Raw genomic sequence first — 18,364 nt, forward strand, 5'->3', positions numbered from 1 at the left:
TGTCAGAATCACTGTATCATGATTGGTCTGACGGCCAATTTTCAAAACCCAATGTGGCTCTTGAGCCAAAAGGTTTGCCTGCCCCTGTCCTAAGGAGACTTGCGCAAATAAAAACTTAAAGTTTAGTTTAGTTTCATTTGCTCACACGAAACTTTTATGTGCTCACGCGAAACTTTTATGTGCTCACGCGAAACGGTCATGTGCTCACGCGAAACGGTCATGTGCTCACACGAAACTTTTATGTGCTCACGCGAAACGGTCATGTGCTCACACGTGCGTACGATACTTTGCATACTTGTTGACTGCACTTTTAAGTCATGACGTTGGAAAAATGTCCAATATTGACCATATATAAATAGACAAGACACTAATATTTCTGTTAACAATATATACAACTTTAATTATAACTTAAGAATACATGATTTATAAATGGGATGGTACACATGCTTTGTGTGTGTGTGTGTGTGTGTGTGTGTGTGTGCTAAGTAAACAGCTTTGCAAAAGAAGATAATAAGCAACACTTCTCAGAGGTAAAACAAAGGTCAAATTATTTTAGTTAATTCAAAAATATGACAAAATACCTCCCAAAAAAGTCAATTCACAGTTACACAGTCATGTTACACTAGTGTTTTCTTTAGAAACTCAACAAGTAGATGATGAGGAAATCCAAATCCCATCCGGACGACCACATACCCCTGCAACAACAGAGTAAAAATATTAGGCCTACATATGATTAGTTTATTTACATTTCTTTGATTGAGGTCGAGCTAGCTAGAGAGAACGAGAAAGAGAGAGCTCTTACATTTTGTGTCACCACCTCAGGATTGATGATGTCAAACAAATTCAGTCCCTGCATGTCCATCAAAGCTGTCAAGCCTGGCTCTAGGTCTGAAATGAGATAGAATGGTAAAATGTACACCAGAGATACAACACACACACACACACACACACAAACACACACACAAAGACTTACATGATGTGACTTTGGGTATCCCAATCCTTTCTACAGCTTCAGTTAAGTAATTCACCAGGGCATCTTCCAGCTTGTAAATTTGCAGATAAAAAACTTTCAGATAAGACAGCACAATATCACTGCATGAATATGTTTGCAAGGTATACATTGTCCGGTTTTACCTACCGCAATGGTATCTTGGTTTTGAAGAATCTTATCTATGGAAATTCTTAAAGAGAAATGAAAGAATTAATCAGAGGCTGCTAAACCTATTTCAACATGTGTTACCCATGCCAATGCCAACAACAAAAGGCTTTAAATGTTTTACTGCTTTGACTTAAAGTGTAACCTGCTGTATCATCTGGTTTGGCAATGCCACAGAAAGACAGCCACCCCTGCCAGTAATCTACTTGGCATCACACTAACTACATAGAAATCATTTACAAAGATAGACTGATGAAAAAGGCAAAGAACATTGTATGTGACTACACACCCTCTTGCCTCACCATTTAAATTGTTGTCATCAGGCAATGTGTTTGACTCCCTCTTCTGGCCAAAGTTTCATTTGTTCTACAAGCTATAAAGACTAGTGAAAATAAGTCAATTGTCCAGCTGGCCTGGTCATGCCCATGGTGCATGGTGTGGGTATATGTGGGTGGAAAGAATGTCATCTGGTATGAGTATGACTCTGGTGTGATTACAGTACATGTTTGATGTCTGTGTCTCTGCGATGAAGTGCCTTGTGATGAAAACCCAATTTCCCCATGTGGACAATAAAGTCTATGTCATGATATTCAGTCATCAAGTCAGGTGCACTGACACAACACGCAACACATTCTAACACAAAACACACTTCACTTACTTAACAGGCGCAGCCTTCAGAATGAGTTTCTTGTCTGCGTAAGATGTCTGCACACTAACCTCCACCTCCTGAAACAAGAGTTCACATTATATTTGTTTCACATTGTGGTTAAAAGCAAAACCTTAAACAAGAATAAAAGCAGAGGTGATTAGCAGCATGTTAGCATTAGCATTCCATATACTGTTCCCTCATACTGCAGCTGTGCTGTGCTGTGCTGTGTTGTGTTGTGATGCACTGGGATGTGATGTGTGGTGCTGGTCATGCAGTGTGGTCATACAGCGTATCTAAGTAACCAATTAGGTCCATGCAGCTACAGGGAGCGTTGTTATAGGTAGGCTGATAAGATGAAGTGACAAAGCTTGGTTTTGCTGACCGTCTCAAAGTATAGTGAGGGGATGTCGGCGCTGGGGACGCCAGGGGACAGCTCTACAGCAGCGACCGCCTTCACGTGCGTTCCGTCGGGAACGTTCCACAGCTGAGGCACGCTTACACTCCAGGCGGTCAACACAGCAGCCTCCGAGGCAAGGATCTGACAAACAAAGACGCCATTTCAGGGCCACAGTGGGACAGCTAGCCTGAGCCTGACAGAAATTGTGTGTGTTTGGGGGGGAGGGGCAGAGACACACCCATTCATAAAAATCTGTTATTTTAGGGCCTCTGGGCCTTTTGTTGAAGAGTAAACCAAACTACAGTGTTTACTAGAGTTTACATATGAAGACACACAGACTAGGGTGTAAATATGCAGACACACAGACTAGGGTGTAAACATGCAGACACACAGACTAGGGTGTAAACATGCAGACACACAGACTAGGGTGTAAACATGAAGACACACAGACTAGGGTGTACATATGAAGACACTGAATAGGGAATGTGGAAACATAGACACGTGTTCAGTGCTGCAGATACTATCATACCTGCTTGATGGAGGCTGGCATTTCTGTAGATAGGTCTGTCTTGAAGAGGTTCTGCAATGAATCAGAGATGTTTTCCTCACTTGTAGTCACAAAGTACTGTGCATTGTACAGTCCTCATTTCCATCTCACTTCTTTATCTGTCCTACACTGCTCCCTACTAGCTAACAAAAATATGACAAGCAAGGCTATTAGTAGGCCTACAACCTGAGTTCATTTACAAAAAAACTTGAAGTTCCCCTTGCATGATCAATACTTTACAAAGCATACATTGGGAAGCACATTAAAAGAATAATGGATTGTTATTTATTTAGTCTTAAAAGGTGTGTTATGTACATTATGTAGGGCCACTACCACACCTTTCTCATAATGTAGTCGGCTTAGCCTTGATAAACAGTAAACTAATCTCTTGTTGATCCATCTAACCCGAAGGTGCGCACCATGAGTTCAGCTCCACTGATGTTCCTGATGAAGCGTCCGTCGTGGTGAGCAGCAGCTATTAGTGGGTTAAAGACGCCATCAGATAACCAGAAGTACAGCATGTGGTCCTCGGTCAGCTGAGACGGGTGGAAGACCGAGCCATTGATGACAGCTTTCGTGCCATTATAGATGGTCAGACCCTGATTGAAAATACAAGCACCAACAAATAAGCTCAAGTCTGAAAGGAAAGCACATATTTATTTATTCATTCATTCATGCATGCATTTAGTTGACATTTTTATCCAAAGCGATTTACAAAGACAAATTCCAGGGACAGTTCCCCAGACATTTATTCAGGCCTATATTATGTTCTTATAATCTTGAACTGAAATGCAAGCCTTCACAAAATAAAACTTAATTTCCATCTTGTGTCCACCACCTTGTGATAAGACTCCACGTAGTTGGAGGTGATGACTGGCGCTGAGGTCACTCCGATGTCGATTGTGATGTTGCCATCACTGAGAAACTGTTCTGTGGATAACCATATGCAAACATCATTAAAAAAACAATATAGATGAGACCAAGCAAAGCACCCTGTACACATTTTCATGCATGAGTCAGTTTAACTCATACAGCCAGTACCTGCTTGGTTCTGTATGAAGTCTGCCAGAATGTTTGCTACATTGTTGATCTCCTTGCAAATCTGTAGTTAAGCAAAGAAACTAAATTAATATTAATGATTTACTGTTTGAGTGAAGCACTTATAGATTTGGCTTCTTTGATGTGGCTATATTACTGACACTTCATAATTTATCATTTATTTCATGTTATTCTTTAGGATATTTACTGCCATAATGTATGATACATTTAATAACTAACAACTCGGTGAAAAATACATACTTCACACTGTTACAGGCATTTCTTACTACTCTCCACATGTTATTTTTAAGATAAACAACAGGGGGCAGAGATGAGCAATTAATGCTTCTGAGGAAGACATCTTTGAGTACAGGTCTGCCTCTGCACCTACCTGGCCTTTAATGACAAGTTTCACTGTGAAGGTGACGAAATCTGTGAAGACTCGTTTCAACCAGCCAGGTCTACAGTAACGACATCAATCAAGCACAAGCAAGCACAAGTCAAGGATAGTTACAATCAACTTCACTTTGTGGGCTTATATACAGTACATTTATTGTGTAAACATACCCAGCTGTTTGTATGTAATAACATATATTAACATATATGCATAAGAGATATTTAAGACTAAGATATTGATTTCACTATGCCACATTACAATACACTCTTCACTATACAGCATTGCCTCTGTATCACTGTCATGGCGTGGTGATATGTAAAACATGCACCCCACCCCGTGGTTTTCATGCTGCCAGCAAAGCAAAGCTTACTCTCTATCTCCCTGCAGAATCAGCTTGAGTTTGTGGAATGTGAGGAAGCAGTCAGAGGTGTCTGCAGCCACCTTCCCAGCTCCGCAGTCTGACAGGAGAGAGAGAGAGAGGAGAGGTGTTACAGCATTTACTGTCATTGCACACCAAGGAAATGCATTGCAATTGTAGAAAACAACTGAACATTTTAAACTATTCTCAGAAATACAAAACAATTCACAAGTCACACTGAGAATGTGTAAAACCTCACACAGGAACAAAGAAGCATTGTAGGATAGCAGAATATATCAAACCATACTCAGATAAACAAGGGTATTGTAGAATAATCAACTGTATAAAACCATACACAGACATAAAACAAAATGGTGGAATGGTAGAATGTATTTCTATAGATTCAGATGTTGATAATCTTTCTTATGTTTCAAAGGGATCTTATACACTAATCAAACCAATATCTTACGCCTGCAGAAAGTCACTTTCCACGAAAGCATCTGATGAGTAAACTGAGGAAATGCAAATGTCAGGAAGTGAAGAAACAAAAGGAAGGCTACTCACAAAGCTTTGGGTTGACACCAAGGTCAATTTGAGATTCAATCTCAAAGTCAACAGTCTGTGACACCCTAATCCTGTAAAACATGAGAAGGGAGAAAACTAAATGACACATAAAACCTCAGATTATGACAAGTTACACACTGGTCCTGCTTTGCTCACAGGTCCTAAAATACACATATTTAAAATAGAAATAGGATTTGTGAGGTAAAATATCACAATGACTATATGTTCATGTACAGCATATAGTCAATGAGGCCTTAAGTTTTTAAGAGTGTATTGCCTCCTCCTTTTATAGGAATAATGGCATGGCATTCAGAGTAGGTCCCTTCTAGTCCTGTCTGTGCCAGAGAATGTAATCTCTAAAGGCTGCTCCTCATTTAGTCTCTGTGACCCAAATGCACAGTAGGCTACTCACAGCCAGCTCCCGTAGGCATATTTGAGAGTCCCCTTGAACACTGCAGACACGTTCGAGATGAGGAAGCCAATCCCTTCCCCAGCATGCAGTTCCACCTCACTGTGACCGATAGACAGGTTGTGGATCTCCAGACTACAGTGAAGGGGAGAGATTTTAAAAACAAGAAGGTCATAGTAAGGAGGAGATGGCATCAGCAGACATCAAGACAAATGCTCCAAGAGCATATGGAACCAAATAAAAGACACATTAGCAGAGCTACTGTGAACCACCACTGAACCACAGCACCACACTCACTTGTGAAGTCCGTAGGACACTTTCCCAAACACCATCATGCTTTTCTGCCCCTCTATGCTGGGGTATTTTGCATGCTGGAAAGCAGCCTCGATCACACGCGTGGTTTTCTCATTCACTATGGCCATTAAAGAAGATTCCATCCACTGATTAGTAGGCCATACACATTACCAGAAGTCAGTATTCATTATCAGTGAGAATCATGCAGTAGAGTATCCTACACAAAGTCAATGAAGGCTATCAACAGTCTATTTGAGACAGCAACATAATTCTAAAGAATCACATGTTATATTCTCATATATGTCTGAAATATGACTCATTTTACGTTTATCAGTTATAATTCACAGCCACAAACAGTATCAATAACACACACACATCACAATGAATGATAGCAGCAGAGTGGAAAGAGTAGTTTGCTGTTATCCTGTAAAGTATGTGCCTGCCTGCATGAGGGGAGAGGGTTTCACTCACAGACCAGTGCGGCGGGATAGGTGAGCCTGCAAACGGCTCCTGTGAACCTATACGCCTCCTCAGGATCCAGACACGCCTGACCCAGAGCCACCAGAGAGAGCAGTGGGAGCAGCGGCAGTGACATCACACCCAACTTCAGCACGACACCACAACAACTGCTACACTACACTACACTACACTACACTACACTACACTACACCAGAGCCAGTCTCTGTCTGTCTCTGTCTCTCTTTCTCTCTCTTTCCACAAACGCTTGGATGAGACAGAGGTTTGCTTTGCCTCCTCTCAGACTTCTAGCACTGACCACTGCATGGAGAGGGTAGAGAGAACCAGAGAGCAGAGAGGAGATGAGGGGGAGGGGGCTAGTGGGTCCCAGAGGGTTCCTTGCAGAAGGGTTTGGATTGGGCTGGGGAGGCTGGACATACCAGGAACTTCTAAAGTTTGAATCCATGCTGGGGGATTGTTTGCTTTTCTGTTGTTTTGGACCAGCTTGCCTATGGTACAGTATGTGCAGAGGTGGTGGGGTTACTTTGGGGCAATAAACTCTAGGACAGACCAATGGCCGTGTGCCTATATGGTGCAGGAGGTACGTCCTTATCCTCCCTCTGCTCACAAACATCTGAGGAACACTGGTGCTTTTATTTTCTGTATATCTCTTCATATTCTCTTGAAGTTCAACAGACTACTTGTGTGCACTTCCCACCTATTTTGATGCCAGGTGCAGGACAAAAAATGTCCACACACACTGGAATAGCTTGAAACTTTAGCTTTTTTTTTAGTCCAATAAAGTGATGGGAGCTACTCCAGTGTGCAGCAATCCATTCTTCTTTTCTTCACATTTTTTTGTCCATAATGATTGCTTTGTCTGTGACCCATCTTAATTAGTCCGTCTAAGGCATTAGCATTTCAATGTTGATTATCAACAGTATCACCAGCATATATAAGCAATTTGTGTTGATCTATGAAATCAAATAAATATAAAAAAAAAAAAAAAAAATATATATATATATATATATATATATAAAAACAGTACCACCACCAACAGGCCTTTCATCTTCAGCTCATGCATGTCTTTACACCTCCACTAGCAATGGCGCCTTCCCCCAGACAGACCCCTGGTGTTTTTTATTCCTCCAATTCATGACAACTTGCGTTTCAAGCCCCTGTCACTGTGCCAGCAAACTGTGTGTGACAGATCGAGTGTATATAAAAGAACTGAACCTGAACAACTCCACAATAACCTAAATTATAACTCTGCCCGTCCTCTTCCAACACATTGGCAAGCCTTGAGTCTTGCACCATGAACCATCTCAGTGGAAAACAAAAACTCTAGAAAAAAAACCTTTTGCTTTAGAGATAGACAGCTAAGTTGATTGGATACTAACCAGACAGTCACCTTAAGCGTTAAACTGGTGCCATGTTTGCCAACCTTTCGGACAGTTGAGCTTGTGAGTCCTTTGTCTTTGCTTCTTGTTTTCCTAACTTTAGGGAGTTGGTTGCAGTGTGGAGTTGGATGGGTCCTGAGGGAGATGTTTTGGCCGGCACGGGATGACTTTTGCCCTGCTGTAACCCATGCATTTCTAGCAGAGGTCAATGAACTCTTGACGAGGAGACTAGACTGATCTTGTGGAAGAATGCAGAGCTCATCCCTAGACACAGCACAGGAAATGTGCAATTGAATAACATGTTGTCTTTCCCAACGTCACAGAAACACAGGACACAAAAACAATTGAGGTGAATAGAACTAACCTAGAGAATCCAATGGAGGCTCTTCAAAATTATGTGATATGGTATCAATTTCAGTTTTGTGTATCAAATCAGACACTGGAATTTAAAATGAGCTACAGAGAGAGGGAGACTGAAGAACAAGTGTTTGTTAATTACTTTAATCCTGTACAGAAATAGATACACTTCCATTACATTCACAGCAAAACAGTTATTTTTCATTAACATAAAAAGGTTTCCATTATAAATACAGTGGCTGATAAAGACCTCCACTGAATGTCTGGAGTAGAGATCATGTCAAACATAGTTTCAGTCAAGCTTGTGTCTTCTGCATTCTCCCATGTTTACTTAGAAAAGAAAACAAAGTGCCATTGTGCCCTAACAAGAGAACAACAGACTGCTACAGTCCAAGTCCCTCCTAGTACAGGTATTAAACCCTCCTAGTACAGGTGTTTTGTATTGTATTGTTTGTATGCCCTTTTAACATGGTTTAACATGGTTTGATGTTTCCATTTTACAACAACTAAAAAACAAACATATGTTAAAATGTAAGTAAGCTGAACATTTCAAGCAGGATGCAAATACTGAGCTGCATCCTTCGGCTTTCCGAGAACCCAATCAATACACTCGCTTTGGACATTCCTAGAGATAGACAGAAAACTGAAGGGGGAGATTGAATTGATAGTAGTCATTCTGTCAATGTCCTTACAAGTTGTGAGGAATCTGAAGCAGGCGAGATCTGATCTGCACTTCAGTACAACCTTGGATAGCTACAGCTTAGAGGCCTCCCACAAAATGAAACTCCGTTGACAAGAGGCTTGCATAAGACGACTTCTAAATTCAATACCAGCTTAGCTCCACACATCCAAACTTTGGAGAGGTTCTAAAGTGCTGTGGCTACTCTATACAGACGTATTTACATGTTTACAGTTTATGTACAGTTTGGCAAAATGAGTAGGAAGAACTTGGAATATCTTTGAACCTCAGGTTTGTGGTCACGAAACCGAAACGAAAAGTCTTCAAAGTGCACCATCAGGAAAATACATCATCATCATCAATGAGCACAGAGAGAATATGAGGTCTTGTCTCAATCCCCCCCAAAAAACGCCCTCATATTCAGGAATGTGGTGAGAACCTGACACAAGCATCATGCGACATATCAAGCACCACCGACACCCCGATAGCGCTTTCTTCTGTGGCCCATCTTGAGTTGTCCGGTCCGTATGTCCGACAGGAGGGGGTGAGGGGAAAGGGCCTATTGCCCTCAGTTTGCCACCCCTTGGGGCACTTCTGGGATGAGTGAGGCAAAGAAAGCCTTGAAGAAGAGCCAGGCAGTCCAGACGACAGACACACGGTGTGGGGGCACCAGGACAGGGGTGAGGGGGTGAGGAGCTTCCCCCTCTGGGCCTACTGCTGCTGCTGCTGCCACCTCCGGACCCTCTCCTGCAGGTGGGGCTTCCGCCTGTGGGTAACATACAATGACACACATCAACAAACATGACTTAGCAGGATTGTAATCCTTTTTCAGTGCCAGCTGTGCTGTTGCACGGTTCTTGCATGCCTTGTCAGTGGTTAGACTGCTAGTTTACAACCAAAACTCTTACTGCTGTTTTAATGACCTAAAGACACATAAGGTCAAATGGGGCCAGCAAAGGTAATAGCATTTCCCACACCATGCCTTGCATAGGCTACAGATAACACACAGTACAAGTCTTGGGATCCAGAGCTGGAGCACATATCTTTTTGAAGTTTAGTATCACCTCTACTTTAAAACAAGTTCTACCTCTCTACCTTATTTAGCTACATGCAATGAATGGTCATCTTTAACTCCTCACAAACAATTGTACAGTAGATGCCATAGGCACCATCTTATTAGAGCCACCGAGTTTACTTTGAAACTGCATTTCCTGTTCGAGAGACAGATGGCTGAAAAGGCCAAAAAAAACCCACTTCCTGTCTGGGGATGGGGATGGGGATGGGGGTGGGGGAGAAAACAGGCCAAACTGCTCCTGATGCAAATAAACAAAACCTCAGAGTTCTTTATTTTGTGTTGCTGTTGTTGTTGTTGTTGTTGTTGTTGCTGCTGCTGCTTACCGGCTCATCGCGCTGATTCTGGTTGTTCAGGTTTTGCTGGTTTTGGATGACCTCTGGAGCGGGCTCATTCGGAGCCCTGACCACGGGCCTCCGGCGAAAGGGGAACCAGCCAGCAGTGTGTCTGAAAGCAGAAATGAAAGAATGATAAACATCAGCCACTTGCAGAGCAGAAAAGAGCAAATGCCGGCCTAGGAAAGCAGACAGCCTCCATTCCAACCAAGCAATCAAAATCATTCGCTCCATTACAATCTGAACACTTGGCTGCACACATTTTTTACAAGGTGATAAAACTAATGACTAAAATAATCTGCCCCAGTGGATCCATAGACACAAACCTGAAATTGTGAACGTTTCATTATAATATTCATCCATTTGTTCATATGCACTGAAAGCTTTTGTTACAATAGCAGTGTCAAAGGCTTACTTGACCCATCATAGATGACGGAAATGGAAAAAATGGGGGTAAGCAGAGTCCTATGTCAAAGACCAGAGAGGTATTTCATGAAAGCAGAATTAACAGAACCACACCTTTTGATATCTACCAATGAAGTAAAGTTTTTCTTTTTTGAATAGGGAAACGCAGATGTTTCTGTAAAACAGCAAGAGTAGGCGTGGTTGACCAACTGAATGCAAATTTATGTGTGCATGACTGCTTCCTTATATAGGCACAGGACTGTAGAAACACAGAGTATGACTGCGTATGACTTTATATTGTCTTTATAACCAAATGAATTGATAACCTTTGAAACATTGCCCTCCATTCCATCAACTACTGCAGTAGGCTATTCATGAAATGTCTTTTCAACAGAAGCAAGCAAGCAACTGTGTTGATATTTATAAAATAGCTAGGCTATCACAATAAAATGATGCAGACTATCTGTGGTGCTTTGCGAGCAAGTAAATTTAGCAAATAGTATACATACATGGAATAAGGTTATTTAAAACACATCAAGGTCTGTTCGGAGTGACAGCTGGCGGAACCAATAAGACAACATAATTAACATTATGGGCGGGACCAGGCTAGCTGCACAGAATAAATCCACATGGTAACGTATGTACCATCTCTTCTGTCAAACCATTTTGAGGCTAAATTCAGCCAGGATAAGCAAACAAGGCAGGACAGAGCTGGGAAACATGGAGGCTGTGCTACATGCAGGGGGGATATGATAACCTCACCAGGTCAACTCCAAATACTATCAAAGACTGGCAATAATCATCAGAGTGTGGAACTTGAAGCAAAGCCAGTGTGTTGCCAACCACTGAGAGTGTAAGCATGTGGGTTTTTAGGTGTGTGTGTGTGTGTGTGTGCACTGCCACGTCAGCACGGATTCATTTATCGTTAAACACTGAAGTCCTTGAGCTGACATCCAGGCCTAATCTTTGCTGTGCAGCTGTGGAGTTTGGAGAAGAGTCCCAGGCCACTCGCTCTCATCCACCGGGAGACGCTAAAGCTCCCGCATTCAAAAGCAGCCTCTCTGTGTGTGTGTGTGTGTGTGTGCGCATGAGAGAGTCTATGTGTGTGTACACGAGTGAATCTGTGTGTATGTGTGGCTACAGACACATTGGTGTGTGTGTGTGTGTGTGTGTGTGTGTGTGTGTGTATTCAAGCAAGTCTGTGTGTGTGAGTGCGTACCACAGTGACCGCAGTTCATGTCACGCTGTTTCTCTTTCACTAACCCATGCCCCTCGCCTCCCCTCATTTCCCTCTCTCCTCTCATCCCTCCTTCCCTCCATCCCCCATCATTTCTCTTATCCCCCCCTCCCTCCACCTCGTTTCCCCCTTCAGAGCGCTGAGGGCCAGAGAGCTGAGTCTAACGAAGTTGCGTAACTGTGAGAAGTTTGTGACTGCGCCAGACTGGACAGAGGACATGACCTGCGTGAGCCTCCTCACCTGGTTACTGCACACGGTAACAGTAACGGCAGAGATAAGGGGCCTTTGCACTGGAACAGCGCTGCAAGTGTTAGAGATGGCTCCAAAGTGATTACTCTCGTCCAGCAATGCAGCCACAGTAGCATTAGTGACATTAGTGGGTTGCGAGCTGTTGTATAGTACAATGTTGTATAATTAGTATAGCAATGGCCATTAAAACATGGTCTGAAATAGTAGAATTTCTGCAATAGGAGTAACAGGATTGGTGATAATGCCCCACGAGAAGCAGGCAGAGTAATGTTACTTCTTAGTGATATAGACACTTACAGGTACATTAGCAGGTACATAAATTCAACTATTTCCATCCATGTTTCTATAGCCATTGCTGTTAATGTTATATTACAGCTACCAACCAATTCATGTTAACAACGCTATAGTGATTGCATTGCCAGACAAAAAGAATGTTGTGGAAACTGTTGTTGATACCATTTCTCACACCCTTGTAGTGCTGTTAAAAGTAGCGCAATTGGAATAAGAGAAAGGTGACTGCTCAGTGCTGAAGATACTCACAGGTACATGAGGAGCAGGCTGCTCATGACGAGAATGAAGCGACTGAGGCTGGAGTAGAAGTAGACAATGCTGAGGAACACGCCGAGACGGGCGGCCGTGTACACCCAGTCCAGCCAATCACGTTCCATCTCTTCCTCGTCCTCCATCACGGGTCCACCCTGCGCGTTCATGCGCAGGTTCTGATTGGCTCCCTCCGGGTTGATGAATGCGGGATCTGCGGCGTTCTGATTGGCTGGTAAGTTGTCGATGGGTGCTTGATTGGGCAGCCCAGCGGCGACTGCGGCTTGGTGGGGTGCGACGGGCAGAGAGGTGGCCACGGTGGGGGCCAGGGGCGTAGTGGAGGCAGCGGCCAGGGCAGCTTGGCTGGACGACAGAAAACACCAAGGATTAGCAGAGCACAGACAGCACATGAAGTCTCATTTCAGTTGAATTCCGAATACTATTAATAGAACATCTAAAGCAATCCATTGGGTACAAGGGCTACATACTACAGCAGATGAACTCATAGCACATCTACATGGTATGTTTAGGCCTAATAAATCCAGGCAAGCTATATAACAAGCATTTTTGTAGAAACTACTGTGACTGTGAAGCATAGAACAGAGACTAATTACAGCCTGTAGTACTATCAGACATTGTGCATGCCAATCCTGACATTTACTGCAGTGCATGTAGAATAGTAAGTCCCAATACCTCATACTAGGCTGATGTTTGCTAGAACATGTAGTACTGTCATTCATCAATGTGTTAGCCTTAGCGATGACTAATACTAAACTGGTACTTACCAGTATATGTCGTACTGCTGCTATTAACTAATAGTAATCTCATAATTACAAGTGCATGTAGTACTGCTGATCTTAATGCATACTAAACTGGTACTAACTTGTGCATAGTACTTACCAGTGCATGTAGTACTGTTTATGCAATATCAAATCGTACTCACTAGTGCATGTAGTGCTGTTTATGCAATATCATATGATACTCACTAGTGCATGTACTGTAGTGCTGTTTATGCAATATCATATGATACTCACTAGTGCATGTACTGTAGTGCTGTTTATGCAATATCATATGGTACTCACTAGTGCATGTAGCGCTGTTTATGCAATATCATATGTTACTCACTAGTGCATGTAGTACTGTTTATGCAATATCATATGATACTCACTAGTGCATGTACTGTAGTACTGTTTATGCAATATCATATGATACTCACTAGTGTATGTACTGTAGTGCTGTTTATGCAATATCATATGATACTCACTAGTGCATGTACTGTAGTGCTGTTTATGCAATATCATATGTTACTCACTAGTGCATGTAGCGCTGTTTATGCAATATCATATGTTACTCACTAGTGCATGTACTGTAGTACTGTTTATGCAATATCATATGATACTCACTAGTGCATGTACTGTAGTGCTGTTTATGCAATATCATATGTTACTCACTAGTGCATGTAGTACTGTTTATGCAATATCATATGATACTCACTAGTGCATGTACTGTAGTGCTGTTTATGCAATATCATATGATACTCACTAGTGCATGTACTGTAGTGCTGTTTATGAAATATCATATGTTACTCACTAGTGCATGTACTGTAGTGCTGTTTATGCAATATCATATGATACTCACTAGTGCATGTAGTGCTGTTTATGAAATATCATATGTTACTCACTAGTGCATGTAGTACTGTCGGGCATACATGTGCTGCAGCCAGAGCAGCTGTTGGGGGCTGTAGAGTGAGTAGGTGGGGAAAGCGGGGTGCGCCATCGCTGCCGCACCAGCCCTGAGGAGACAAGAGACAGAGAACCTCGGTCACCATGACAACCTCGCTCCAGACACCAGACTGCCAGCCAGCTATACGACCGTGCGACACCGCCGCCTGATAATATTCACAGGGCTGGCTGAGAAACATGACCAGACAGTGTATGTTTCTGAGTGGCATCTATCTAAACATCTCTTTCTCTCTCTCGGCTTGCAGAAACCAGAGAGATATCATTAGCAAGTGATCTGCCCACGTATGACAGTATCTGATACAAACAGATGGCGGCGTAGGCTCACGTCAGCAAATCACGCATCAAAACTTGAAGACTGCTGGCTTCTTTGTTTGCAAAGTTGCACGTATGACACAAAGCAGACATTTAGCAGCATAAAACAAAGTTTTATAATAGAGGGAGCTCCAGAAGGGGCTCTCGGGTTGTAAGAAATATAATAAGCGCAGAGCCATAAAAGACAGCATGGCTCTGGCTATATGGGGCAGATAAGAACCACACGGGAGAGACAGAGACCAGGAAGTGATGTGCAGCCTGCGCCGGTGAACCCTGATGACTCACGTGGCTGTGGGTGGCGTCCAGGATGGCGCGGGGTGCCCGCGGTGTCTCAGGGCGCCAGGCGAGGGCATCTGCGGAGCGTGTGCAGACAGAGGAGGGGTCGAGGCTTCGCCTGCTGCAGATGAGGGTGGGGTTGATTCCTCTGTTCTGACCTGAAAGAAAAGAGACAGAAAGAGAGAGAGAGAGAGAAGAGAAAGAGGGAGAGAGAGAGAGAGAGAGAGAGAGAGAGAGAGAGAGAGAGAGAGAGAGAGAGAGAGAGAGAGAGAGAGAGAGAGAGAGAGAGAGAGAGTTATAAGAAGAAAAGGATAGTGGATGCTCTTAGGAAAAACAGATCACTTTTCTGGGCCATCAGCGCTTTATGCATGAAGGTGGCTTTGAATGTGATATCTTATCCTACACTCTACAAAAAAAAAAAGAGGCTGTGCTGAAAATGGTTCCGCCCGAACCCAGCAATTTGTGCTCTCAGGGATGAGACCCGAGACATGTGTTCGTTGTTGCGGACAAAGACAGTGTGGCACAGACTCTGACTGGCGCGCACGTTACAGCTGTGGAGTCATGCAGGCCTGTGAGATGCTGGACTCCTGGGGGAGTATAATGAGGGAAGGCACACAGCTGTGTCTCTGCCACCCACTGAGTTACACCGAGTTAGCTCGGTGATCTCCAGGGATGTGCGCGCACACACACACACACAAACACAACTGTGCACAATTTCTCACACACACACACACACACACAATTTCACAGATGGAAACTGCAAAAATATTTCTCATCCCAGAACTTGGGCTGAGGGCTAATAGGAAAACACCCAGAAGAAGGGGAGAAACTATGATGTCATAAGTGTGACTAAGGCCCAATCCTAATACCTCGTGGAATCATTACATGATTACGTTACATTTATTTTCATCAAACATCACTTCATATCTCATGGCTTTACCACTAGTGAAGACGAAATCACATTTATTTTCATCAAACATCACTTCATATCTCATGACTTTACCACTAGTGAAGACGAGCATAGCAGAAACCTTAGCAAACACTGCTGCATGTTACTATTATGCCATTCTACCACACCTGACGAAGACCTGAGTGGTTGAAACGTTGTGTATGACCTACCATTAAACTGGGATGCGGATATCTTTTCTTTTGTTTTACTCGGTATTTCTAGTATCCAGCACCTGTAGAATCGTTATAGATGTGCGTACACCTCTACACTCTATGATATACTACCTTTACATAAGTACAGACTTGTCTGCCATACTTACACAGCAAGAACACCCGCTATGCCTCAGCAGTCATGCTAGAACACATCCTCTTACTGAAGGCTTACTGTTGCATGTCTCCTGCTTTTGTCTTTCCAATCAACTGTATTCTCTACATCTCTGAGCAGTATACATCATGTATTACTAGGGCACAGAGCATACTATAAACAGATAACATATAAAGTACTGCTGTCTCATTCTGCTATTTTACATTTTAGCATTATTTCAACTGACTTGTAGAAAGCCTTGGCACTTTCAAAATGTAAGAAAATACCATTTTTCTTGCTTCATAAAGTGACTTTGGTTCTGAATTTGTTATGTTCTCCAGAAAGGAGGACAGCTTGACTGGAAAACTACAGTTCCCAGAGACTAGAACTGGGAGAAAAGGTTTAGGTGTGCTGTACCTTGGGCCTGGCTCCTTGCTCAACGTTGACCTGGGGTTTGAAAGCACACACCAGGTGGAGGATGGGTATGAGGTCTCCCTGAGAGTTAGACAAACAACAGGGTTACAACAAACAGAAGTCCATACACTGCACTTAGTAAAGGCTGTTCACGAACATCAGTATCTGTATATATTCTGTCACTTCACTTTTAGTTTTTTTACACATAGTAGATTAATCTGACTATGCAAGCCTACTAGTATTAGTAGCCAAAAGGTTGAGCTGAGGGTTTTAACACTGACTCATGTTACTCTGCGCCATGTTTCCACATGCTGATAAGAGACAGGCATACCTGTACTCTGGGCACAACGTCACAGCTGCTACTGAACTGGCAGTCATTTAGAAACATGCAACCAACCTTCCCTAGAACACATCACAATGGCTGTGAGAGAATGAGTTTCTGTGTTCTCTGAACACTGTAACAGCCTGACCTTGGCTCTGCTTACAAGGGCTTTGTGCACGTTGGTAATTGGAGCCTACACTCTGTCCTATGTTGCTACACCAAATGTGGACTATCCACCGTTTGTAAACAATGCTTGTTCAATATTCTTTGCGTTCAGTAATTGTTCAAGTGTACAGGAGACTAGGTTGTCTCAAAGATATTTGGAATGAAACAGACGTTTGGAGAGCTCGTGTGGTAAATGGCATGTTTTATATCTCCTAGTAGCTAGTGCATATATATATACCTGTCTGAAAGCGTCTCTGACGGGCAGGTTGTCTGGAAGCAGCTTGCCAGAGTAAATAAGTCGCTGGTCTTTCTCCGCCTGGACAAACGAAAAATATGAGATTACAAATTACACAGCTTGCGATCACACGCCTTACTCAAACATCCATTACGTTATACTTTATCCAAAGGACGACTCGCACTCATCATTGAGACATATTGTTAGGCTAACGTTAAGGTTTCATTGAAATATTCGTCCACAATTTCACATCCTAGGTTTAGCATTCTAGTCATAACAACTGCCACACTTCCACATTTCTACCAACAGTGTTCGACAAAGGGCAAGGGTCGATTGTTTTACATGCTGTTAATTTAGCTATCGCTAAGCACACTTAACGACCATAGCTTTATTGTTTTGACTATTTCCCAAGACAAACATATCAAGTTGAATGTCACTGCTGACGTTTTAAGTCAGTTCTACAGTTTAAGAGCCAACATTATTTAGCTAGCTTTAGCATTTAGCTGGCTAGTTGCTAGGACGAGACAAAACATTCCATCAGTGTCACTTACTGGACAGGAGGGGTAAACCTGTGACAAATGCCTCTTCAAATCCAACACCTTCCAGTTTAAATCCACTCCTTCGATTATTTGGTCTCCACACTCTTGCCTAGGAGTTTTAACAACCAACTTCATGGTGTCTGGGTCAGGCGAAGAACTTCTTTCGTTATCGCTCATGTCGTCTCTCTATATCAACAACGCTAAGCAGTGCTTTTTTGAGTTAGCTAACTGGCTAAAAACAAGTAGCTAACGTTACAACAAAGAATACAAAATTAGAGCGTTCCGTTGTATGATTAACCTATCATACCTGTCAAAAACACCGCTACGCTACTAACTCTTACTAAATAGGTAATAAAGACAGCAGAGAGAAGTTGAAGTTTCGAGCAGCGGATGATTGAGGAAATATAACTAGCAGGGTGTGTTGTTTCCAAACACGCGGTGGCCGATTGCGATTGGCTAAACGAATCTGGAGTTCAGACGTGGAGTCTGTCAGAGAACCATTGTGTTGCACGCATGCTCAGCACACGCTTTCCAGGCAAATCACCTTTGGGTTGCATCAGTCTTTCTC

The 18,364-nt window shown here is 42.8% G+C and overlaps 2 protein-coding genes across 2 annotated transcripts; both read right to left on the reverse strand.

Annotated features, from left to right (window-relative positions):
- Positions 1-531: 531 nt before the first annotated feature.
- Positions 532-6,598, reverse strand: LOC121723806 (cholesteryl ester transfer protein, plasma). Its single transcript, XM_042109927.1, has 16 exons — positions 6,281-6,598; positions 5,813-5,927; positions 5,519-5,650; positions 5,107-5,177; positions 4,555-4,642; positions 4,179-4,248; positions 3,791-3,851; positions 3,588-3,679; positions 3,169-3,348; positions 2,732-2,782; positions 2,188-2,343; positions 1,815-1,882; positions 1,139-1,181; positions 974-1,043; positions 803-888; positions 532-695 (listed from the first exon to the last, which is right to left on the reverse strand). Exons 1-16 carry the CDS (start codon positions 6,402-6,404, stop codon positions 618-620), a joined length of 1,485 nt encoding a protein of 494 aa, XP_041965861.1. The 5' UTR covers positions 6,405-6,598; the 3' UTR covers positions 532-617.
- A 1,552-nt stretch (positions 6,599-8,150) lies between these two features.
- On the reverse strand, positions 8,151-18,257 carry herpud1 (homocysteine-inducible, endoplasmic reticulum stress-inducible, ubiquitin-like domain member 1). Its single transcript, XM_042109933.1, has 8 exons — positions 17,809-18,257; positions 17,261-17,338; positions 16,539-16,616; positions 14,879-15,027; positions 14,221-14,331; positions 12,540-12,902; positions 10,100-10,220; positions 8,151-9,467 (listed from the first exon to the last, which is right to left on the reverse strand). The coding sequence occupies exons 1-8, from the start codon at positions 17,971-17,973 to the stop codon at positions 9,270-9,272; spliced, it is 1,263 nt and encodes a 420-aa protein (XP_041965867.1). The 5' UTR covers positions 17,974-18,257; the 3' UTR covers positions 8,151-9,269.
- Positions 18,258-18,364: the final 107 nt, after the last annotated feature.

The sequence above is a fragment of the Alosa sapidissima genome, chromosome 11, assembly GCF_018492685.1.
Source record: "Alosa sapidissima isolate fAloSap1 chromosome 11, fAloSap1.pri, whole genome shotgun sequence".
Lineage (NCBI taxonomy): Eukaryota > Metazoa > Chordata > Actinopteri > Clupeiformes > Clupeidae > Alosa > Alosa sapidissima.